Here is a 21,746-nt window from a genome sequence, read left to right as displayed (position 1 = left end):
TGTCACGGAACAGACGTACAACCGGTAATTAGAGGCACGTCTCTTTCAACCCTTGTCCTTTCCAGCTCTCCAAATAAAAGCGCATATTTTACGTGAGCTAAAAACAACTATCTTTACGTGTGAACAGATTGCGTTAACATCTGAACACAATGAGAGCCAAAGTACTTCTAGATCAGGCTTGGGGAGTTACTGTGCACATGTAAGGGAATATTCTGAATTAGGATACCAACAATGTTACTATAATCAGGTTGCAAACTTGCAGAAAAAGAAGGTGGAGTTAGATTACAACATATATTTAGTAAAAATGTGTATTACTAACCTGATTACGATTTCAAAAATAAAGGAGCTCGTTTGTAACAGATGACAACAAGTGTATATTCTCACAAAAAACACCAAAACCAAAAGTAAGTTTTGTGATAAATGGATTACATTACAGATTACACATTTTTGTAACAGGTAATTAGTAACTGTATCAGAACACATTTTGAAGTAACCCTCCTGATTAACATGTTTTTCCTTATTTGGATAATGTTTACAGTCACCGGGGCTGCATGATACGGTAGAAACACGACATTGCGTTGTGTTGTGTTGGGTGCGTAAGGGTATTTGTTCACAGCTCCAGAGAAGATCCCCCCCCCCCCCCCCCCCCAAAAAAAAAAAAGGCTCCTCTGCCTAACGCTTCATGGATGGCTAATTTTCCCTTCCTGACCTCCCTTTGTGTGTTTTGACCCCCTTCACACCCCCCACCTTCCACTCCCTCAAATAGCTGCCAGCCGTCAGCGCTCTTTCCCCCTGTCCGCGCTGCAATAAATGCAAAAGTTTGACATGGTCCTCGCTGGGGCCTTGAAGTGATCTTGGGGTGATTTTTTTTTTTTTTTTTTCGGGAGGTCGGGGGCTGAGGTGACAAGCGAGGTGAGATTTGGAGGGAGGCGGGGGGGCTGAACTGGGTAAGAGGAGGGTGGTCCGCACAGGCCCGACTCATTCCCACAGTCTGATAGGCAGTGAGTGTGTTAAAGGAAGGTTTTCTTCTCCATCCTGAGCTCCTCACCGCCGCACATGCAGGTTACAGACTTGGTTGGAGGGTAAAGTGCCGCCAACCACAACCAAAACACACAACACTTAATAATTCCAACAGTGGCCCTGCAGACAACACAATCAGAGCAGACAGATGTGTGTCAGCCAGTCAGCCAAAAGAAGTGTTGCCAGAGGTTTTTCTGTCTCTTTGTAAGTGACAAGACCCCAAAGCAGAGTCTGTCTGTCTGTCTGTCTCTGTCTGTCTGTCTGTCTTTTTGTTTTCTTTACTAACTTGCATTCTAGTGATCAGAAATGCCCAAAAGAAAAGCACATGATAGGAAAAGAACAGAACACGAGATTGATTCTTCTGAAAGTGGTTCCAAAGCAGCTGTGTTAAAATTCAGTGTTAAACTTGGATATTTTGTTCAAACTCTGCCATTCATTTCAAACGTAGGCCCAGTAGAGGAAAACATTTCATACACTTCGATATTGTATAAATTATTAAGTTCACTGTGGTTTGGTTTTTAACAAAGCTCATCTATGTGTTTTTAAATTTTACTCTTTAAAAAAAATTTTTTTCTAAATAACATGAATAAATGTATGTTTTATATTGCAAATACTTTCCTAATTTGTTTTTTGTTTTGTTTTTTGAAAGAGGACATGTGGTAGATCACTTTTTTTTCGCAAGGGGAATTTTTTTACCAAAGCCATATAAATCCTTATTTTCATCAGTTTTTTAAGTTCAGAATAAATGATTCATTCTTCTTGGTTTTTTTTTTCACAGAATTCTGGGCATAACGTTTTTTAATCATTTGTTGTTTTCTTTAAGGAGCTATGCATGCTGTGGATCTGAAAAGATGTGCATGCAAATGGTTTTTTGTATTTGTTCTTTACCGTCTCAAAATGAATTCTTAAAGTTCACAAAACCCTGACTAAAAATACATTTATTTTCAGCCTCCTTACTGTATTCTGTTCTTTCACATTCTTGCAGACTGCGACTCTTATTGCAAGGCGTCTAAAGGCAAACTGAAGATCAACATGAAGAAGTACTGCAAGAAAGATTACGGTGAGTCAACGGACGATGCGCAGTCCATTTAATGACCTGGGTTGACGTTCATTTTCGACAGGGAAGCTTAAAAAACATGTGGCCTGATTGAAGAAACACACAGTTTCCTGTTTCACTGACTTGGCTCTGGATGAAAAACAAGTTTCTTATTCTGCACGAACAAATAGTGTGTTTGAGATATGCATTTATTTTGCTGTGCGCCAATTGTCTAGACCCAGAAACACATACCATCTCATCCCAGTGCAGCACGTTGCTGTGGAGCTGCTACAGTTTACAGGGGGAGGCATTTTACTGATGGCTTACTCCAGCTTTCTGAGGACAGGGACAAAGGATCAAACAGAAGACAGCAGATCTTCAAGGCGGAAGGGAGAGGCAGACAAACAGAAGGGGAGAAAGGGAAGGATAAAGAATTAGGCAGAGGTGTGTGTGTGTGGGGAGGGTTGTCTCCGAGCAGGCATTTAAGACCCGGCAGATAAAGCAAAGACAGTGTGACGGACAGTGGGTGCTCTCTAAGAGATCCTCATTAAGGCAGCCCACCTCCCCCCACAATTGAAGCGCTTCTCACTGCATTCCTGTGGCCGTCCGTCCGCCACGCCATTCAAGGTGTGGATAAGACGTATGACCTCTCCCCTCTTCCCCTCCCTCTGTCCCCTCCCCTGATTGAAGTCAGGCTGCTGAACCGGTCAACCAAGCAGCAGCATCCTGCAGCATACCTCAGCAGCTTGACGGACAGGCCCGAGCTTTGTTCTGCAGGGATTTGGGGGAGTAAGGGGGTCAAGCTTATAGACACCTCCTCTTCCACCAGTGCCTTTACCTTGCTGCTGATGTCGTGAGAAGGGCCTCGCCTCGGAAATATGTATCAGTTCATGCATGAGTGGCTGTGTTCATTTACTGGACAATGTCGCAGGTTCCATTTTTTTCGTTTAAGACTGCACATAGTGGAGAAGTAAGAAGAGACATGAGGATGTCCTGCCGGAGAAAGCATCATTCATCATGTTGCTGAGTACCCTCATGCATGTACGTCTCAAGAGTGAAATGAGCTGAGCCTCCCAACTGATTTGGCATGTGTTGTGAGTGTGTGTGAAGTGTAGGGGATCTGCTGGTATTGATGGTTGAGATAACACCGAGCAGAGGACAGATGGAAGTTCCTCTTTTTCGGCCAGTGTTTGTGTAGATGCAGGATATTTTTATGTGTGTGTGTGTGTGTGTGTGTGTGTGTGTGTGTGTGTGGGGGGGGGGGGGGGGGGACGACAGATCGTGGCAAAGCATTAGGGGAAACTTTGTGGTTCAGTGGAATTCAATTACTAGACAGAAGGGACTGTTGGTACTCATCGGGTCAACACATGGACAGTAATTATAAACAGACACAGATTTAATGTTTTTGTATTTCAAAGAAGTGCATATGATCAGAGTAAATACATTTTAAAATATATGCCGTCTGAAGAACCATGCAGGCAGGCTTGGGTCAGATACATTGGAAATATAATCAGTCACAGAATACAAATTACAGTGCCATTTTGGTAGTTAGTATCATAATCCATTGGATTACAAAAAAATTACTTTCAGTATTTTCAGTGGAAATACAATTCATGCATATTCAGAAAAGTGTGCTGTGTGCATTTGACATCATGTGGGATGCTGTTTTTTGTGTCTTTTGTTGTTGTTGTTGTTGCTGCTGCTGTTTCTTAATCCAGCGCTTCATGAAAGAATTTGCTTTTATAATGCATTGCGAAAGCACATGAAAAACTGTATCACAGATGTGCTTCTCACGAGTTAGAGCATTTTTTATAATGAAAAATACTCTGTGGTATTTCAAAGATGTAATCAAAATTGCCCTCTAGTAACCCAGACAACGGTAATTACACTTTTTTCAAATTAATCAGACTGATTAGTTACTTATTTTTTGCTGTCTAAATGTGTAATCCAAATCGTATGTAATCCATTCCTATCAAAGCCTGTAGGTTTTTAAAGATTTTTTTATATTCATGCTTTTGTTGAAACACCTCATTCGGTCCATCCTTCCACCGTTACATTTACATGCCACATCATCCTCTGTGTAATCCACTTTCTCCTCGCCTTGCCTGCACCGGGGGGGCTTTGTGCTGCCGATGTGCACAAGAGCATTAAACTTCTTGTCATATCAGTCCTTAGTTTGCAGCAGCATATTCAGGATTCATAACAGACTAGAACAAGTTCCCTGTACAGTATTTACCGCACATGAGCTCAGCAAAGCTGATCGAAAAGTCAAACATAATGTAAATATAAAGCATAAGTATGGAGAGCCACAGCTTTGGACTGTTTTGAAAAGATCAGCAGGGGAGCTAGGCTTCATGCTGCGTATGGAAGCGATGATACAAGCTTCTGTGGTTGACATACAGATGCACATAAAGAGTCACAGGAGGGAGCTTGGTGTAGGGAGGGGGTAGAAATGTCTGAAAAATCCCTGGTACACTGCTCGAGGCATTTCAGTGTACAGTGATTGTTGACTAAACTCAAACAGAGAGAAACAGCACTTGGTGGCAGCTGGTTGGGGCGAGGTGGTGCCGAGGTCACCATCGGGTCACAGACGGGGTCTCAGTGGACGAGCCGTACAGCCAGAGTGAAAATCCGCTACAAACACCAGCAGAAGTACACATCAGAGTAACAGCCCCAGAGAATTGAAAATGGGCCGAAATATTTCGGTGGTCACTGGTTCGAGAAATCCCATGCATTTTCTACACTGACAAACTTGATCAGGTAGATCAATTTTACAGCTTGGATGCACATGGTATTTAAATCATCAGCACAGAAGATCAACAACTGAATAAGAAAAGACTTCTTCTTCTGTTCTTTGACAGAAAAAATACACCCAATAGCTACAGATTACGCTGTTGAGACCCCAAATTCACCCCACTGAAGAGCAATAATTCAGATTCAGATTCAAATATGATTTGGGAAGCAGCAGTTCTTCATTGTTGATGCAGTTCCAACCAACAGTTTCACATTAGGAAAAACCCAGTATGATTTATGAAATATCAAAGAGGAGAGACAGGAAAAAGCCATTCATGACTGCTGTCACAGCATCTCGAGTCCTGAAGAAGCTTCGCCAAATGTTTAACTGACTGTCAATGCAGCAAAAATATCTTAACAGTACTGGAAACTAAAAAGTATTACCCAGAAACAGTTTTCTGTTTCCCCAGTCAGTTTTCAATGTTCACCATCCACAGAGTGCGACTCCCAAGATGGTGATCCAACAACATGGATATGGATAAAAACCTGCTCTGAATACAGGATACACTTCTGATACACCGTCATGAGATTGAGCTCCATTAGCTCAACGCTGAAGGTGAAACCGGTGACCCTGTAACACGGTGGTTCATTTCAAAAGCTGTCCCCTAAGTACAGTGGAAGTATAATGGGAGTTAATAAAGATTGAGTCAATATAAGACATATTGATACATGTCGGGTTAGGATCCACGAGAGGCAACCATCTCCTTCCTCCCGCTCGCTCTCTGAGGACCATCATGTGATGTCACTGAGTGTCTTTCCAGCTAACGTCTCAAATAGCTGTACCCTGCCTCTTAATCACATTACAAATCACACTGCTCTGTCAGTCGTAATGGCCATAATGCATGTGGAGCTGCATATGTCATAGCTAGACCTAGACCAGCCTTTTTCAATTGAGGATAAAACAGTGGCCAATCGATGTGTGTCGTAGGCGAGCCTGTTGGTTTGCTGGTTTCGGAATAGTGTCGGATGCAACCTGGGCATTTCAGAAGCTCTAGGACCCTCTAACAAGCATTTAGTACGAAGCAAACTGACCCTGTAAGACTCTTTGTTTGCTTTAATGCAGTGCAACTGAAGAAATCCTCTGCAAAAGAGGCTTTTTGGAGGACACTGAGGCCGAAACAGCGAGTCCTCTCAGAAGGTGTCAGAGCACTGCGGACTGTGACATGATCCCTCTTTGCCTCCGCATGGGTCAGCACTCACTGATGTGACTTTAGCTGCCAACTCTACGCTTGTGGTTGCAAGCCGCGAGGACGGAGTGTGCTGATGTTTGAATAACGGCCACATTTGGAAAAAGGAGTCGGCGTGCTTGAGGGGAAAAATGACCCTTTTCCTTCTATTGTGACAGAGAAATTTCAGAATGGTGTTTCTCCAGTGATGCAGCAAACAGAGGCAAGAGGGAGTTCTCATAACAGTAATAAAAACAGCTGCAAATCTTCATGCACGGGAACGGTGCTCAGTTGAGCTACAAAGACAAATATCCAATGACAGAGAAAATTAAATGGAATAGAAATTGTAAAAATGGGAAAAGTCTTCTCCCTCAATGACCTTGTTATAGCATGGAAAAACCATTGAAATGAAAAAGTAAAAGCACAGCATGAAGCAGGAGGCTGTGGACAAACTGACACAGCTGTCTGCAAGCATCGTTACCATACTTTAGTACGTCTCAAGACATAATATGTCAAAATGCATTATGCCAAAAATACCTGGATGTCCAAGTACATCCAGCTGCATTTTGCTGAATGCAAGCCATCTTGCTTTTCTGGCTATTCCGACCCACAATCCTCTGCGCAGTTGAAGATAGATCACATCCACTGAGCACAGACGACCATACTTTCTGATTTTCCTGGGAGACCCACGTCTTTCATTGACCTCTCGCATTTCCTCCCAGCCTCACAGTTCTTCTGCATTTCTTCAAATGTTTACACAAAATTAATGAAATGCATGAAAACTAATGAATGTGAGTTTGTATCAGGGATTTACATTAGTTCGCACAGGAGAGGGAAATTATTCTACCATATTTTTCTGATGATTCAAATTAGAATAAAAGGTTTTTAACATAAAAATGCTGCTGCAGTGTAGTTTTTTTTTGTTGTTGTTTTGTTGTTGTCATTGTTTTTGAAAACTCATCAGAATGCAGGAAATACAGTCTCTAAAAACACATTTTTTGTGAGGGTTGACACAAATGAAATCTTACTGGCATATTCGAAATTAAAATATTGCGCTTTGGACTGCGACAGATGTGTTAGCAAGGGGGTCTCAGTTTAAGGCGCAGTGACAAAGTAATATCGTGCAGTTGTCCGCATACTGCATGAAAAAGAACAAGTCGCCAATTTGGTACGCATCCACTATGTGCTTCCAGACTCATATATGTTAACAATCAGATGGATTGACATGACATTTTGAACAGACATCGATAAGATGAACTTAGTGATCCACTGACTTTTCGACAAATTACAGGCTCACAAAGCCACTGGCACGGCTGGAGACCCCTGGTCTTGTTGAGAAAGTAACCTTTACTGCTGAGATTCATTTATGTGCCATCTCTTCTGCTCCCTAACTTCACTCCGCAGCTGTCCAGGTACACATCCTGAAGGCAGAAAAAGCCGGCGAGTGGTGGAAGTTCACCGTCAACATCATCTCCGTCTACAAGCAGGGCGAGAGCCGCATCCGCCGCGGGGACCAGTTCCTGTGGGTCCGCGCCAAAGACGTGGCCTGCAAGTGTCCCAAGATCAAGCCCGGGAAGAAGTACCTGCTTCTGGGGAACGACGAGGACTCCCCCGGGCAGAGCGGAGTGGTGGCAGACAAAGGCAGCCTGGTTATCCAGTGGAGGGACACGTGGGCACGCAGGCTCAGGAAGTTCCAGCAGCGCGAGAAGAAAGGCAAGTGCAAGAAGCCATAGGCGGGAAAAGATGGAAAGGATGCCGGAGATGGGAGAGGAATTCAAGAGGAAAGCTGAGCGGGTCATTTTGAAAAAGATAAATAAATAAAAAAAGAAAAGTGAACGAGAGGACCACAGACAGACAAGAGACTGTTTATGTCGCTGCTTTTTTGTGTAGAAGCATGAAGAGAATTATTTAGGATGATTTGTTTTTTTCTAGTGAACTTTTGTTGAAGGAGCTCACCTTGCAGATTTGGTTTTATGGTTTATTTTACTTTGAGATTTTGTCTCTCTTGTGGATTTGCCGAATTTGCACCTATTACCAGCATATAAAGTTATTTGTGTTTGTTTTTTTCTTTATCTCAGTATGAAATCATTATATTTTATGTTTTAATTTTATGGACAGTTTCTGCTGGTGCAAAAAAAAAAAAAAGACAGAAAAAGCCACTTAATTACCACTGCACCTTGCCTCTGCATGGTTTTTCTTGATGTATTCTTAGCTAAGAAGCGAGCTTGTCTTCACTGATCTGATTGAGGCAGTAATATTTCCTCTGTTGAGAATTGTGCCATAAAAGCTATTTGTTTGTAAGCCACAGAAATGCATAATACGTTTAGCTGTCACTGAGACTCCATTCATTCCCCCCTGTTGTACAAATTCAGGTATGTCTGCAACTCCAGGAGCAAGATCTCTGTTGTCCCACATTTTTAGCTGTCATGACATGTAGAATAAGCAGGTGACAGAAGAGAAGCAAGGATACAAATCAGTTTTGACTTCGGCATATTTTCACTCCATATTTGCCCCTTCAGACTTTAATGGTTACATTTTGTACAATTTATTGATCAGTTCACTAACTGGTGCTGCTCGTGGTACTGGTGTTAAAAGTATGCTCTTATGGAGGACGAACTGCATTTAAAAATCTCTGATTTCCCTTTCAGTACTTTGAGTAACTGTGATTAAAACAATAATAATAATAATTTCACGACTGACACACAAAAGTACAAGAGGCCCACCCCGTCCATTGTGATAAAATACTACGAACATGTTCACAAAATCACGAGTGGTTCTTAGGTAGCACTAATAGGAATAAAAGATAACGAATGTGGGTTAAGTTGCTCCAAAATAAAATGTCAGATGTTTGTTTTAATTCATTCACATTCACACTTTAGAGATATTATTTACGTGTTCTACCACAAAATGATCAGAGCTGTTACCCGAGGTAGGTCATCGTGCAGAGTGGATGCAACGTTTATTGCTGTGCAGTGGTAAGTGCTGCATGTTCTCAGAGGATACTGACAAAGAAGTGCATATAGTATGTCACGATTATGCAACTATGCAGATTTATGTGTTTTATCTCTTTAGAAATGTATTACTTCACACCAACTTATATTACATATCTTAAAGAATTTGAATGAGTGAGACAAAGGAAGAAAGTCCTCTCACGTATCTCGCTGAGATACTAAACTAAATCAAAATAATTTAAAAAAAGACTACAGGATGTGCTTATGCGGAACAAGGTGTTTTATCAAACTTATCAAGCAATGAGAATGATCATAGCAAAAAGGAAAAAATGTCCTTACCTCACGCTGTGCAGAAATGAATCCGAGTGCATTAAAAATAAAAACTTTGCCGCGAGCTGCGCCTTGAAAAAGTGCTCAACAATTACTTAAATGTATTTCTGAAATCCACCTCACACTGGCTTGTATTCATCTAGAATAATTCCTACAATACTTTGAGATTGCAGATAAATACCGTTACAGTCCACACACTCTTTTGCCAACACAATGCATGATTGTACATTCACTAAAAAAAGGACACTGTGCGACCAGTCAGGGGCTGCAGTCTCCCATTGACCTGTCACGTTAATTCTCTTCACTTCAACACTTGCACAGGGAGTGAATTGCATTCACTTGACGCTGCTCGATTCAAACCACATTACTCATTTATTTGTATGCAGTTCAGTTTGGATTCCTCCGAGGAATGCGTGGTGAAAGCTCAGGTTTGTAAAAGCCCACGGCGCATCTGATGTATCATAAAACTGGGGATCCTTTCAGTCCGACCCAAAACACTTTGAGCGAACATGTCTGATGTTGATGGTATCTGTATTTGTAACACCTTTTAAAAACTGTCCAACAGCATGACTAACTGTACGAAGGGTTTTAAGATCTTTTCAACACACATGGTCTTAATCAAACGGACTTTACTTCCTTTGTTTTAAATGGGAATAATTTCTGGTTCCATTATCTCATTAATCTACTCGGGAGATTGTTTGTCCGGGAATTGTCTGTATGGACCGAAATGCCTCCGAGATGACGACAAGTTTGAAGGGCTTATTAAACCATGAAAAATCAGAATCACCTGGGTTCAGTCTTGGATAAAGAGAACAGATGACCTTGTCGCTGAGGTACCTCTCAATATTTACATTTAGGGTTTGACAGAATTTGCTCTTTCTTTTCTGTCCGATCGATTGATCAGTTCATCGCGATGCTACATGCTGGTGGATTCTCCAGCACACTGACATAAAGAGTATTCACATCTTCATCGTATAACGGTACATGTTTTCTGTTTGGCACAATGTAATCAGTAATCACACCTCTCTTAGTCCCTGCAGCCTCATCCTGTTCAATTTACATTTGTCTCCTGAGCAATGGTTTGACAAGCTTCCTCATGAAACGCTACACACACACACACACACACACACACACCTGTCAAAGCATTGCTTTGTGTTCATACTATGAATTGTAAATGTTGTTTAGTTGTCATCATTGCCAAGACTTTTTGCAATGTTGTTTTACAATGCGTACTAATATATTATGGTTATTATATATGAATATATTTAATGACACAAGACATTGTGGATTTTATTGTCTTTTTCAATTTTTTTTTTTTTTTTTTTTTTTTTGTACTTGTTTGTGGTTGTTTAGATTGTTGCCATTAAAGAAGGAAATAATAACTACTGAACACACCAACCTGGTAGAACTTAATTCAGATTTTCAGTTGAAATAAACTCTTGTTACATTGAAAAACCATTTGCCTCTGTTAATGTGAATTTCTTTTGTTTATGTTTTCCAGTTATTGAGATAATATTAAGGTGTATAGTAGGGCTGCAACTTTTGATTATTTGCATTATTGATTAATTTTCTTGTCTATATAATGTCAAAAAAAATGCAAAACATTCTCATCACAATTTCCCAGAGCTCAAAGTGACTTATTCATATTGTTTCGTTTGTCCGACCACCAGTCCAAAACCCAAAGACTCTTCATTTACTATCATGAGACGAGTAGCAAATCCTTACAACAGTTTAACAACTGACCCATGAAAGGACAAAAGGCCGGCCACATTGACTGTTAAAAAATACGATTGACAATATTCATAAATGCTGAGTGGTTTAGAGCTAATAGATAATAATGAATGTAGGTTCTTAATTTGCGACAAAATAAAATGTCAAATGTTTGTTTTAGTTCATTCACATTCACACTTTATAAAGATATCATTTACTTGTTCTACCACAAAGTATTTGGTAATCTGCTGGCTATCTCCACAAATAATTGTTCAGTCTTTAAAATGTTATTAGACTGTGAAAAGTGACATTTCCTTTTAAACCAACCTACATTCAACAACCCAAAGACAATCATTTAGGAAGCTGGAACGTGCTAATGTGTGACATATTTGCTTGAAAAGTGACCGAAACATAACATTTTAATAGATTATCAAAATAGTTGGCAATTGACTAATCAGTTAATTAACTAATAGTTTCAGCTCTAGTAAATAGTCAGCTTTACTATTATGCAGATATAGCAAAGGAAATATGGAAGTGGTTCTAGTATGTTTGAGCATTTGTCAGAGGTCCGCCTCAGCTAAATATCATGTTTCAAAACACTGCGATCTTGCAGCGTAAGCCCTGAGCCTTAACACAGACACACTGGAGTCCAGGGACTATTAACTGGAAATGTCATTTATTAGAAATTACAAGCTGAATTGATTTACAAGGAAAGAAAACAGGCATGTTAGTAACACAGCCGAGCTGTTTGTTTTGGCTGAGAGCTATTCCGTCAACGTTATAAAATCCCAAGACAAATGATAACATTACAACCGTTGCAGTAATGCATGGGTAAATATAAGTGAGTGTGAATATTGCAAAGCTTGCGGAATTACCGTACCCAGTCAGAGCTTCAGGCCAGACCACAGACAGACGTATGAAAGGAAAGCTCCTGCTGCCTGCGGGAGGTCCTACTGTTGGGTCAACATCAGCCACAGTCCAGGCTAAAAATATTTTTCAAAGGCTTACAAACCTCCAAAATAATTTAACTATTTGGATCATTTAATGAGCCAGACACTTATTAAAGAGCACAATTGACATGTATGTACTAAATCTATAAAAACACATTTTCTGCAGGGTAACCAGTGTATTCAATCAAAGCAGAGGACTTAATGTATTGGACAATTTAACTGTGCACCTATAGCTCATTAGTTCACATCGCCTTGGCTAGGCAGTCACCAGTGACCTTTGAATCAATGCGAAGCGAAAGAATAAAAAAAAATAAAATCTTGATGCGAGACTGTGCTTAAATGAGTTTCTGTACATGTTTGCACTGAGGATGCAAAGGTTTAAAACATTGTAGTTGAGCGCAGGTCCTGATCACCGCTGTACAGGCCATACAGCGATCACTACGATGGCTATGAGAAGTAGTACGATCACCACCAGCATCCCTGAAACACAAAAAATTAGAAAAAATTATAAATCAGATGGCAAAAGTCAAATCAGTTGTGCAAAGTTTTTTTTTTTTTATGTAAACAAACCCCATGAAAAGACTCAAACAAACAATGAACCTGCTGCCAAATCATGTATATCTGGTGCAGCTCATTCCTATTTATATGACCATGGTAGCTTCTTGTTGACTTGATCCCAAAAGCAATGTCTCTGTAATACAAATGTATATTAATCCCCAACTGAGAATAGTTCCCAAACAAACGCACAACTTCATCCTGTTTGAGTAACATTTGCAAAAAACTACAGTGCCCGGCTGTTTTAGAAATGTAACTGGCAATTTGCAAAAATAATGAACCTGCAACTTTGTCACCTAGTTTTTAAATCTCTTTCTGAGGGACACAGAAAGAGTTGGGATGCATTCGCTGATAGACTAATGCATCGTTGGTCTTTTCAATGGACTTGCTACGACTAAGATCAATACAGAAAACTACTGTTAGCTAACCAGTTTGCAATCATCTAACGAGAAACACTCTGATCTGAGCACTCTGCGTGAGAATGATTTATGTGTGTAGGTTATGCATTTTATGTGACACTTGTATGGATGTAGTACCCTTTGACTTTCCAACTTTGAAAAACTGATGAAGTCACAAGCATGAAAATGAGATCATTGTGCTGAATATATGTGCAGTGAAAAAGGGGAAAACAAAGGTAAGAAGTGTTTATTTTACTTTTTTATCCCCTTTGTGATAAAACCTTTGCAGTTCACCTAATTGTTCCTTACTTTATTGTTAAAAATCCCAAATGTCAAGCAGCTGAGGAACTCCAAGTTAATTTGAGACAGACTCACAGGGGAGTGGCATGTAGCAGACACAAGAATACATTTGGAAGAGGTAAGAAGCCTGCATACCTCTCTACTAATTTTCAAAGTCCTTGATCTTACCCAAGTCCCAAGTGCATATGCCCTCACAGCACATCACCATTTTTCTCTTGATGACTTAATGCAATTTACATGCGTACAACAGCCACAAAAGCTTTATTGCCACAGATTGCATATGGTGATAGGCATATGTTTCTGATTCGGCCTTGAGAGGATAATCATTGTTTTTCACTGATACTATGGAAGCAGAGAAAAATGTGCAAAGGCTCACTCACACTTCATCAAAGTGCTTTACCCCAGGACATGAAAATATTACAGTTTTTATTGTAGCCACCACCCAGGGACAAAAAAACCCCCTCTCTGTTGTAAAAAAAGAAAAATCTACAACAGGTGGAATTTTCATCCTTCGTAAAAAGACGGACGACTTTTGAGAACTTTACAATCTAATTTTATTGGCTCTGAATCACTTTGGATACATTACTGAATCTAGTTAGGTGTAATCTTTAATAAAAAAACACCAATAACAAAATTCTCAGGGTATTTCCTGAAATGATTAACATTCAAAGGACTTTCATTGTCACGACTTTCAAGGACATCTGAATAGTAAAGGGATATAATTGATGTCTGTATCGTTTAGTGCGCTTTTTCCACTGTGACAACACAAAATCTTTGCTCATTAAAAAGAAAGGAGATCCCCTATTGGGTGAGAGACGAAAATCAATTAACTGTTTTGAATGTAAGCAACTTGGAAATGAATCTAGAGCCAAACCAGGCTGACGTTTTCACCATTTTGCCAAAGTGTATCTCCATCAGAGAGATACTTCAATTAAGTCCTTATCTTGTAAAAATGAGCCTTTAATACAAAAAAATATGTTTACGTGAAGCATTTACATGAAAAAAAAAATTTATATCAATACATTTATTGAACTCCCAAATATCAACAAGGCGAACAATTTATTTATTTTGGTGAATCCAGCAATCTTGATGTGGCTATAGAAACTCAATCCTAGAAAATCAAATGTGCAAAAAGAGAACTGTTTTTAATGTAACAGTGTGTTTTAAATGGCACAAATGGAGAAATTCATTGGTGATTTCAAGTCCAACCGTGATATTTTGTGGCCAGTGTGCCCACCCCTAAACAGAATATATTCATGTGGCCTGGCAAGTACGGATTCTTTGAGGTTATGAGATAGAAGCGATGGTGAGTGGCTTTATATCATGCACATCACAAACACACTCAAATGCCTTTAGGATATGTTGGTCTATCTCTCAGTATAGTGCAATTATTCAATAACCTACACCACCAACACTGCCGCACACATATGGGATACAGAAAATTCTCCAAGGGCGAGTTCACCCACTGGTCCCCCCCTTCGAGTACGGCACAGGGGTGAAGATTTCAAACAACTGCATCTCTGGCTGGTCTGAGGGCTGTCGACAGTCCCCTCACTGACTCAAGTTGTCCATTGTTATTTAGCATGCGGCTGGTATTTTCCCCAGCCTTTCACTTTGGGTTTACATTTCTCTCATTCTTTGGCTCTCTCCGCCTGTGCTCCCCTCCGCGGCCTAATTGGTCGTCTTTCCCACAGGGAGAGAGACAGGGGCGAGATATAAGCCATGCTGAACTAATTGCTTGTGGTGGTAGTGGTGGTGTGGTGGTCTGATGAAATGTGAGGCTGATGCTGGTTCCTTTGCCAGGATATGGGGTATGGCAGTAAGGGCTCCAGATGTTTTTTGCGCGACGTGTTTCTATCTCTTTTGTTTCTTTTAGGTATTTACGTCTGATTGTGTCTTTCACTGCACATAGTTGATTCTTTCAGCACTCTGTGTTTCTAATCTAGTTGAGGGGAAGGTGTTCGTCTATGGATCCTGTATGACGAATAAGTTATCCAAGTCTAGACAGAACCTCTCCCACTGATAACTTACACATGTGAGCATAAAAGAAATGTGAAAGTAGAAATATAAATAATTTTTGTGATGGCTCTTTAAAAGCCTCATGCTTAAAGCAAATACACACACACATACATTCCCGGCAATTATCTCTGTTTGGATGTAAACGATACCAAAGCAACACCCAGTCCACATTAGATTCAGACATCATAATCTCATTCAGCCTGGTCAAACATCTGTCGGCACCTCTACATGACAACACCATAGCAACAATAGCAATAAAAGCAGAGATGTATAACACACGCATATGTTAGTATGGAGAAAGGCTCTCACACCCTATAATGTCGTATAATAGTCAGTCACGAAGCCGCATTAGACACCCACAGTGACCCTCACCCTCCTGTTCTCCCTGGACCAGCCCCGTCTGCCTCAGTAACTAAACATGCCACTCCTGACCCTCGGGAGGCCTCCGGAGACTAATGACAATAATGTCGTTTGCTTGCCAAATAGATTAGGGCTCTGGTGTGACACTGACGCTGAGGGAGATAGTTGGTATCTGCTGACAGACTGACCACCCAGGAGTTTTGGAGGCCAGAGTCTGGGTTCATCCCATCTTAGCGATTTTCAGACACATCAGTAAGACAAATCGCGGTGAAAACGAATAATTGGCGAGAGCCACGGACGGAACGAGACAACCCCTGAACCTCCCTCGCCACTCCCTGTGTACCCCCTGCTTATGGTTCAAAGATCTTTTTGGAGCACAAAAGGCGACGATGACCTTTGAAAGAAAAAGGGACAAATTTTATGTTAACAAGGTTAGTGGGATGCTCATCATTTTTCTCGCAGCACAATGGAAGAGGACAAAAACTTTAAGGGCTTTTGACTTCAATTATTCGATACATATCTAAACATGGGGATATCCTTATTAATTCTAAAAGAATAACAGTGTGAGCATTTGTCCGAACACTACAACACAACAATAGTAATATTCTAAAGCAATGGCTTTCAAACTTTTTGTGCCCAAGGCAAACAAAAGGGCAAGCCAAAGTCTCAAGTCACAAATACTCTATACTGTCATAATAATCTATGGCCGTAACTTCCGATGAGACTTTCTGTAAAAATATTGACAGGACACCTTGAGCTACAAGCAACTATGGCTCTCTCTGTTGTGAACTTCTGTGGAGATTTTATCTGTATCCTCTAGCCCAGAACCGTGATTTGAAAATTGTGAAACCATCACAGTGTATGCAAGTATTCTGACGGAGCAGAGCTCGTGGCCAGGGCCAGCAGGAGAAACTCTACTGCGTATATTCAGTGAGCTGCACACCCAGGACGAAAACCTGATACTATAAACTTTTTTGCCATATGTAACAGCCAGCAAGCACACTTTATCATGGTCACCATTTTACTATCTTGTTTTTGCATGCTAACATTTGCTGACTAACACTAAACACAACACACAGCAGAGGCTGGCGATAACATCAGTATTTTTAAGCCATAAAGCAAAGCATTTTGACTTACAAAATGGACTAAATGGAAGGTCAGCTGATCATCCTGAGGGCACATAAATGCTTGTACTAAATGTCATAGGATCCAATAGATGTTGAACATGACAATAGCACTACAGACGGAGCAAGGGGGATCAAAAGTCAGCAGAACAAAGATTGTTAGGATTTATCTTCTGGGCATCAATAATGTCTTTGTCAAGTTTCATTCTGATCCAGCTGATAGCTGTTGAGATATTTAAGTCCGACCAAAGTGTTGACCAGAACAACAGACTGGCCGACCTTACAATCTATAGAGCCGCTAGCATGCCTAAAAATTCTTCTTTGAGTTTTTTCATAATGTTCTCTCACAGCCATTCCGTTTGCCTCACTGGTATGCCAATAAATCACCTTGTTGAGGTAATATAAAAATAAAAAGTCAGATATTTAGCTGGTAGATGAAACCATATGTGCGATGGTGTCATTTTGTGGTGTGTGAGCACAATAAGTAGAACTAAATTGTTCTCGCTGTAAGTCTGGCAAAAATGAGATGGGAAAAGTGTTTCAAATATTTATAGATTTTTCAAGGCAAGTTTAATTTGACTTCGCTAAGAGGAATATCAGATGTGGTAACATCATTAGCAGGATGTATTACTTTAAGCAATGCTTTCATCAACCATATGTAACATAGTCAATTGCATTTGCAACAGTATACAATATCAGGGCATTAAGAGGAGCTGGAGAAGAAGATCTGACTGATAAAAAGTAAAAAAAGAGTTTTTGAAAAGTTAGACCCAGAAATGACATGGTCAAAAAAAGATTAAATTGTGGCCACAATATAGCTATAACATGCTCACGAAATACTTATTCATGGCCACGAATTAGTTTCATGGCCATGAAATACTAATTTTGGGCCACAAAATAGGTATAACAAGTATACCCATTTTTGAAAGTTTTGAAAGTTAATCTTTTAAAGTTTAATTTGACTTCCCTAAGAGGAATATCAGATGTGGTAACATCATTAGCAGGATGTATTACTTTAAGCAATGCTTTCATCAACCATATGTAACATAGTCAATTGCATTTGCAACAGTATACAGTATAACATTCCTTGACAGCTGGGTAAGCAAATCGAGCGCACCTTCTCTAGAAACTGCAATAGCCTACGTGATGCTCTTAAGGTGAGTGTCTTTAGGCCTATGATTGATACTTTGTTACAATGGGTAGCCTATCTGCTGACATCTCACACGACTTACAAACTTTTTATCCTCATCCTGTTACTACATGTTGTTTTGTTGTGCTAATGTGTAGCCATGAACTCATTTGTGTGTGCAGGGCTGCAGCTCCTGCACACACAAATGAGTGTATGAGTTTATTACAGAATAGAAAAAGACACTCACCCTAAGGACATCATGAAGGCTATTGCAGTTTCTAGAGAAGGTGCGCTCGATTTGCTTACCCAGCTGTCAAGGAATGTTATACTTGTTTCGAATTAGTATTTCGTGTGGCCATGAATTAGTATTTTGTGCGCATGGTATAGCTATATTGTGGCCACATTTTTTTATTTTTTTTTTTTTTTACACCATGTCATGTCTCGGGCTCTGTACTTTACAACTAAAGATGTGGTATAAAAACATGGCCTGGACACTTTTCTCCCAACACTGTCAAACGCTGCCCCTCACCCACAGTCTCTACAAACTTCGCCTCTAGTCCAAACAGTACAAACCTACTTGAGATGCGAGCCACCTGCGGGATCCATGGGGTTGCAGAAGTGGCCCTCTACAAACTGAGGATTAGCTTTGTTGAGAAGGGCCGCTCAAGCACTGATGTTGCCTGATGGTGATGCCTAAGCTCTGGGGAACTCGCACTACTCTCCAAGAGACCCTTTGGTCCCGTAGACTAATCTGCCACACTAATCCAACCAAACTCAAAGCCTCCACTCCTCTATTCCCACCATCAGCATCTAAAATAAGCGACAATGAGTCTGTGAATAAGGCTTAGCTAGTTCAAGAGTAAAAAATAAATGTGCGTTTCTGTCAATATAAGATTCTAAATGTATACAATTCTATTAATAATAATTAGCATTTAAATTAGTTATATGTTTGATGAAAAAATAAGTCTTAGGACTGAGCAAGGCAATTCTCATAAACACTTCAATACAAGAGGCTATGTACGCATATGGACAACACTCAAAAAGTACTCAGGATCAGATCATAAATGTGCTTATGAATCCTCTGTATATTCAGCTTCTGACTATATTTTTTAAGTTTTCATAAGACTTAAAGTTTTTTATTCATGTGTCTGTTTTCTCTCTTTTTTTTATTGGCCTTTTTTTGTGAAGACCATTACAGCTATTGAAAACTTGCATCTTCTGAATAATAGCGAGGAATTTTGGCAATAACAGATAATTGGGAACTAAGTTATTTGACTTAAATCAAGCGTTAATCCTGTGTACATTTATTGTCTTTACAAGCCTGCCTTGTAAAGGAATCCAGTATGTTTGAACACATGGATGTTTCACAACAATTTAAGCACCAGTCATGCACAGTACACCACAGGAACCACGGTCGAGCAACATATGGGTCCTTCCCTTCAGGTGAGATGATCCTTCTCATAGCTCAGCTTACTCTTGTTTAGGAGACCTCTGGTGCAAGCATGCACAAAAAAATTTTTGCCTCGAACTCAAGAGTGCAAATGTCTGATGATTAATATTGATATTCCTACATTTTTCAAATTGCTGGAAATGTTTCCAGCTTTTAGGACAACTTCAGCCTGTAAAAACTGAGATTCCTCTTTTACAATGAGGCAGCTACCAATAGTTATGTTAAGTATTCTCTCGCCTGTCAAAGCCAGACGTTTCTAGCTTTAATGGGACTCGGGCTGAGACATAACACCAAACGCCGGCTTTGGATGAGAGGTGGTTTCAAAAATAAATAAAGCCTTAAAGCTAAGGAATTATAAACACGCTGCCATGGAGAAAGGGGGAAAGCCCTCTAAACAATTTGTGGCATGTAGTATTTTCAATTCTTTCTCTGCTTGACACAAAGACGAGTGTCAAACAACTGAGGAGACGAACAGGGGGATGACAGAGAGGAATGTAAAAAAGAAAGAGCATTGAGGTGAGAGTGAAGAAGGCCACGGGGGAATTTTCCATCCAAAGAGTTCTGAGAGACACACGCATACACACACTGCAATACTGGATGCATGTGCAAGAATATATACTTTACAAAGACTGCTTGAGTGGATAAAATATGCACATGATACATGTGACACATATGGACATGAAGGTGCACACAGGCATACACATGCTCCATGAATATCCTTCAGCCTGGAACTGAGGAGAGGGAGGAGGGAGTTCGGGTGGCAAAAGAATGAGTTAAGCAAAACGAAAGACAGAAAGAAAGAACCTGATTCTATCACAATTTGAGCTCTGGGATCTTCAAACAAACTCGCACTCGGGCACCATGGGGACACAACCAACAGAATGAGGCATCCTGAGGGTTGACCTCCCTTGTTGCCTTCTCTGCTTCTGTCCATGACTGCCAGTTAGCCAGGTCTCCTAGCACAACAATGCAGCCTTTGCCATAGCAATGCTGTCTGGCGTTTCACTGGGCAAACTGAGCCTGGCCCAAGCTCCCATTGATTGGCTTCAGCCAGCTAATACACCTCTGATGGCAGCCATTTTCCTCTGAAAGTCATAACTCACAGAGAAAAGAAAAACAAGCCTTTCTGTAAATTTGAGCAAACAAAAGTTAAACAAACTGAAGCAGACCACTGGTAATGGCGAGGGAGGACCATGCAATCACAAAGCCTTTCAGCGAGATACTCCATTCACTAAACTCCGGAGACAACAGAGGCTGATGGCTTTCCCCCGTGTACACACTGGAGGTGTAGTGTGAGCAGCAGGTTACCAGAGGCTCAGCAGCTATATCAGTGTCTACACAGCACGCGTTCAGGCTCAGTATTGAGTTGTAGGTCGCATCTTAGCAACGATCAGTGCCAAACACCCAATCACTGCAGCTGCCTGAGTAAAATAGAGGTGAACCATCTTGAATAATAATAATAATAATAAACACAAGTACATAGTTTTCTCTAATTTAAAAACTAAAAAACATAAGTAGTGTGGAATTATGGGAGTAACTGTCTTCAAATGACCAATACTGTCAATGAAAATCTGCCCTGACAGTGTCATGAACGAGGTGATTTCTAAAAGTATGCAGCCTGTATACAGCTGGATTGATGAAAAGAGGAGTGTAACTGTTCTGTCCACCATACAGGCCTGATTTGCAACCCTCAGTACACATTCAAAGGGAGACCCCGTTTTGAAGTCCAGAACACGATGTTAGCAGGCGTGTCAGACAGAGCCAGTCCTGCCCACCATTCACCACCCACATCTTCTCTGCCAAGAGGGCTTCTCCCCAACAGCATCACTTTTCTACTCCGTTAAGCACCACTCTTTCTGGAGAAAAAGGCCAAAGCAGCAATTGCAACAACATTGCTTACTTTCTGAATGGTGAAGATATTCAGATATTCAGATAGTGATAACTTTGTAACAGGCCCTGTATGACGAATAGTCTACAGGAAGTGCAATTGTTTCTATGACTCACACCAGCTACAGGTGCTTCTTCTACAAAAGCTCTGTAATTGTCTGTTAGACATGTGAACTGCTGACAGAGCAAGGGGAACACAGGAGAAACCTGATGCTTGGTAATCTCTCACATAAATAAACAGATTCATTTTGATTTGTTATCAAGAAGAGATCAGATCAGATATCGAGCCTGCGTAGGTCCCTGACACAAGGCCAGAATCCTCCTTAAAAAAGAAAATAGGACGGCTCACCACAGGAGGCTGACTTTGTCTCGACCAGCTTCACCCTTCGTGTCTCATTACGAATCCGGCCGTCTGTATTGTCCACAAGATGTGCAAGGTCGTCAATGATTTCTGAGAGAAAGAAAGAGAAAAAGAGGAGAGAAGTTCAAAAAAGTTCATTTCTGTTTTGTATTATGCTGCTATTTGCCAGTATTAAAACTTCATAGAGTTCTTTCATTTTGTTTTATT

At 40.5% G+C, this 21,746-nt stretch overlaps 2 protein-coding genes across 3 annotated transcripts in view; one reads left to right on the top strand and one right to left on the bottom strand.

Moving 5' to 3' along the window:
* ntn1a (netrin 1a) overlaps window positions 1–10,754 on the top strand; it is a 69,981-nt gene extending 59,227 nt beyond the window's left edge. For both annotated transcript variants that reach the window (XM_030434183.1, XM_030434176.1), the window contains 2 exons: window positions 2,006–2,080; window positions 7,420–10,754. In XM_030434183.1, coding sequence (XP_030290043.1) covers window positions 2,006–2,080; window positions 7,420–7,748 — 404 coding nt within the window. In that variant the 3' untranslated portion in view covers window positions 7,749–10,754. The remainder of the gene's footprint in view (window positions 1–2,005; window positions 2,081–7,419) is intronic.
* A 906-nt stretch (window positions 10,755–11,660) lies between these two features.
* The window catches only part of stx8 (syntaxin 8), a 43,141-nt gene continuing 33,055 nt past the window's right edge, over window positions 11,661–21,746 (bottom strand). Inside the window, exons 7-8 of the mRNA XM_030435693.1 lie at window positions 21,528–21,629; window positions 11,661–12,436 (exon numbers count right to left, since the gene is read on the bottom strand). Of these exons, the coding sequence (XP_030291553.1) occupies window positions 12,366–12,436; window positions 21,528–21,629 (173 nt within the window). The 3' untranslated portion in view covers window positions 11,661–12,365. The remainder of the gene's footprint in view (window positions 12,437–21,527; window positions 21,630–21,746) is intronic.

Source organism: Sparus aurata, chromosome 1 (genome assembly GCF_900880675.1).
Source record: "Sparus aurata chromosome 1, fSpaAur1.1, whole genome shotgun sequence".
NCBI classification, from domain to species: domain Eukaryota; kingdom Metazoa; phylum Chordata; class Actinopteri; order Spariformes; family Sparidae; genus Sparus; species Sparus aurata.
Note: the sequence above shows the minus strand (reverse complement) of the source record. Positions and strands in the feature narration are given on the sequence as shown.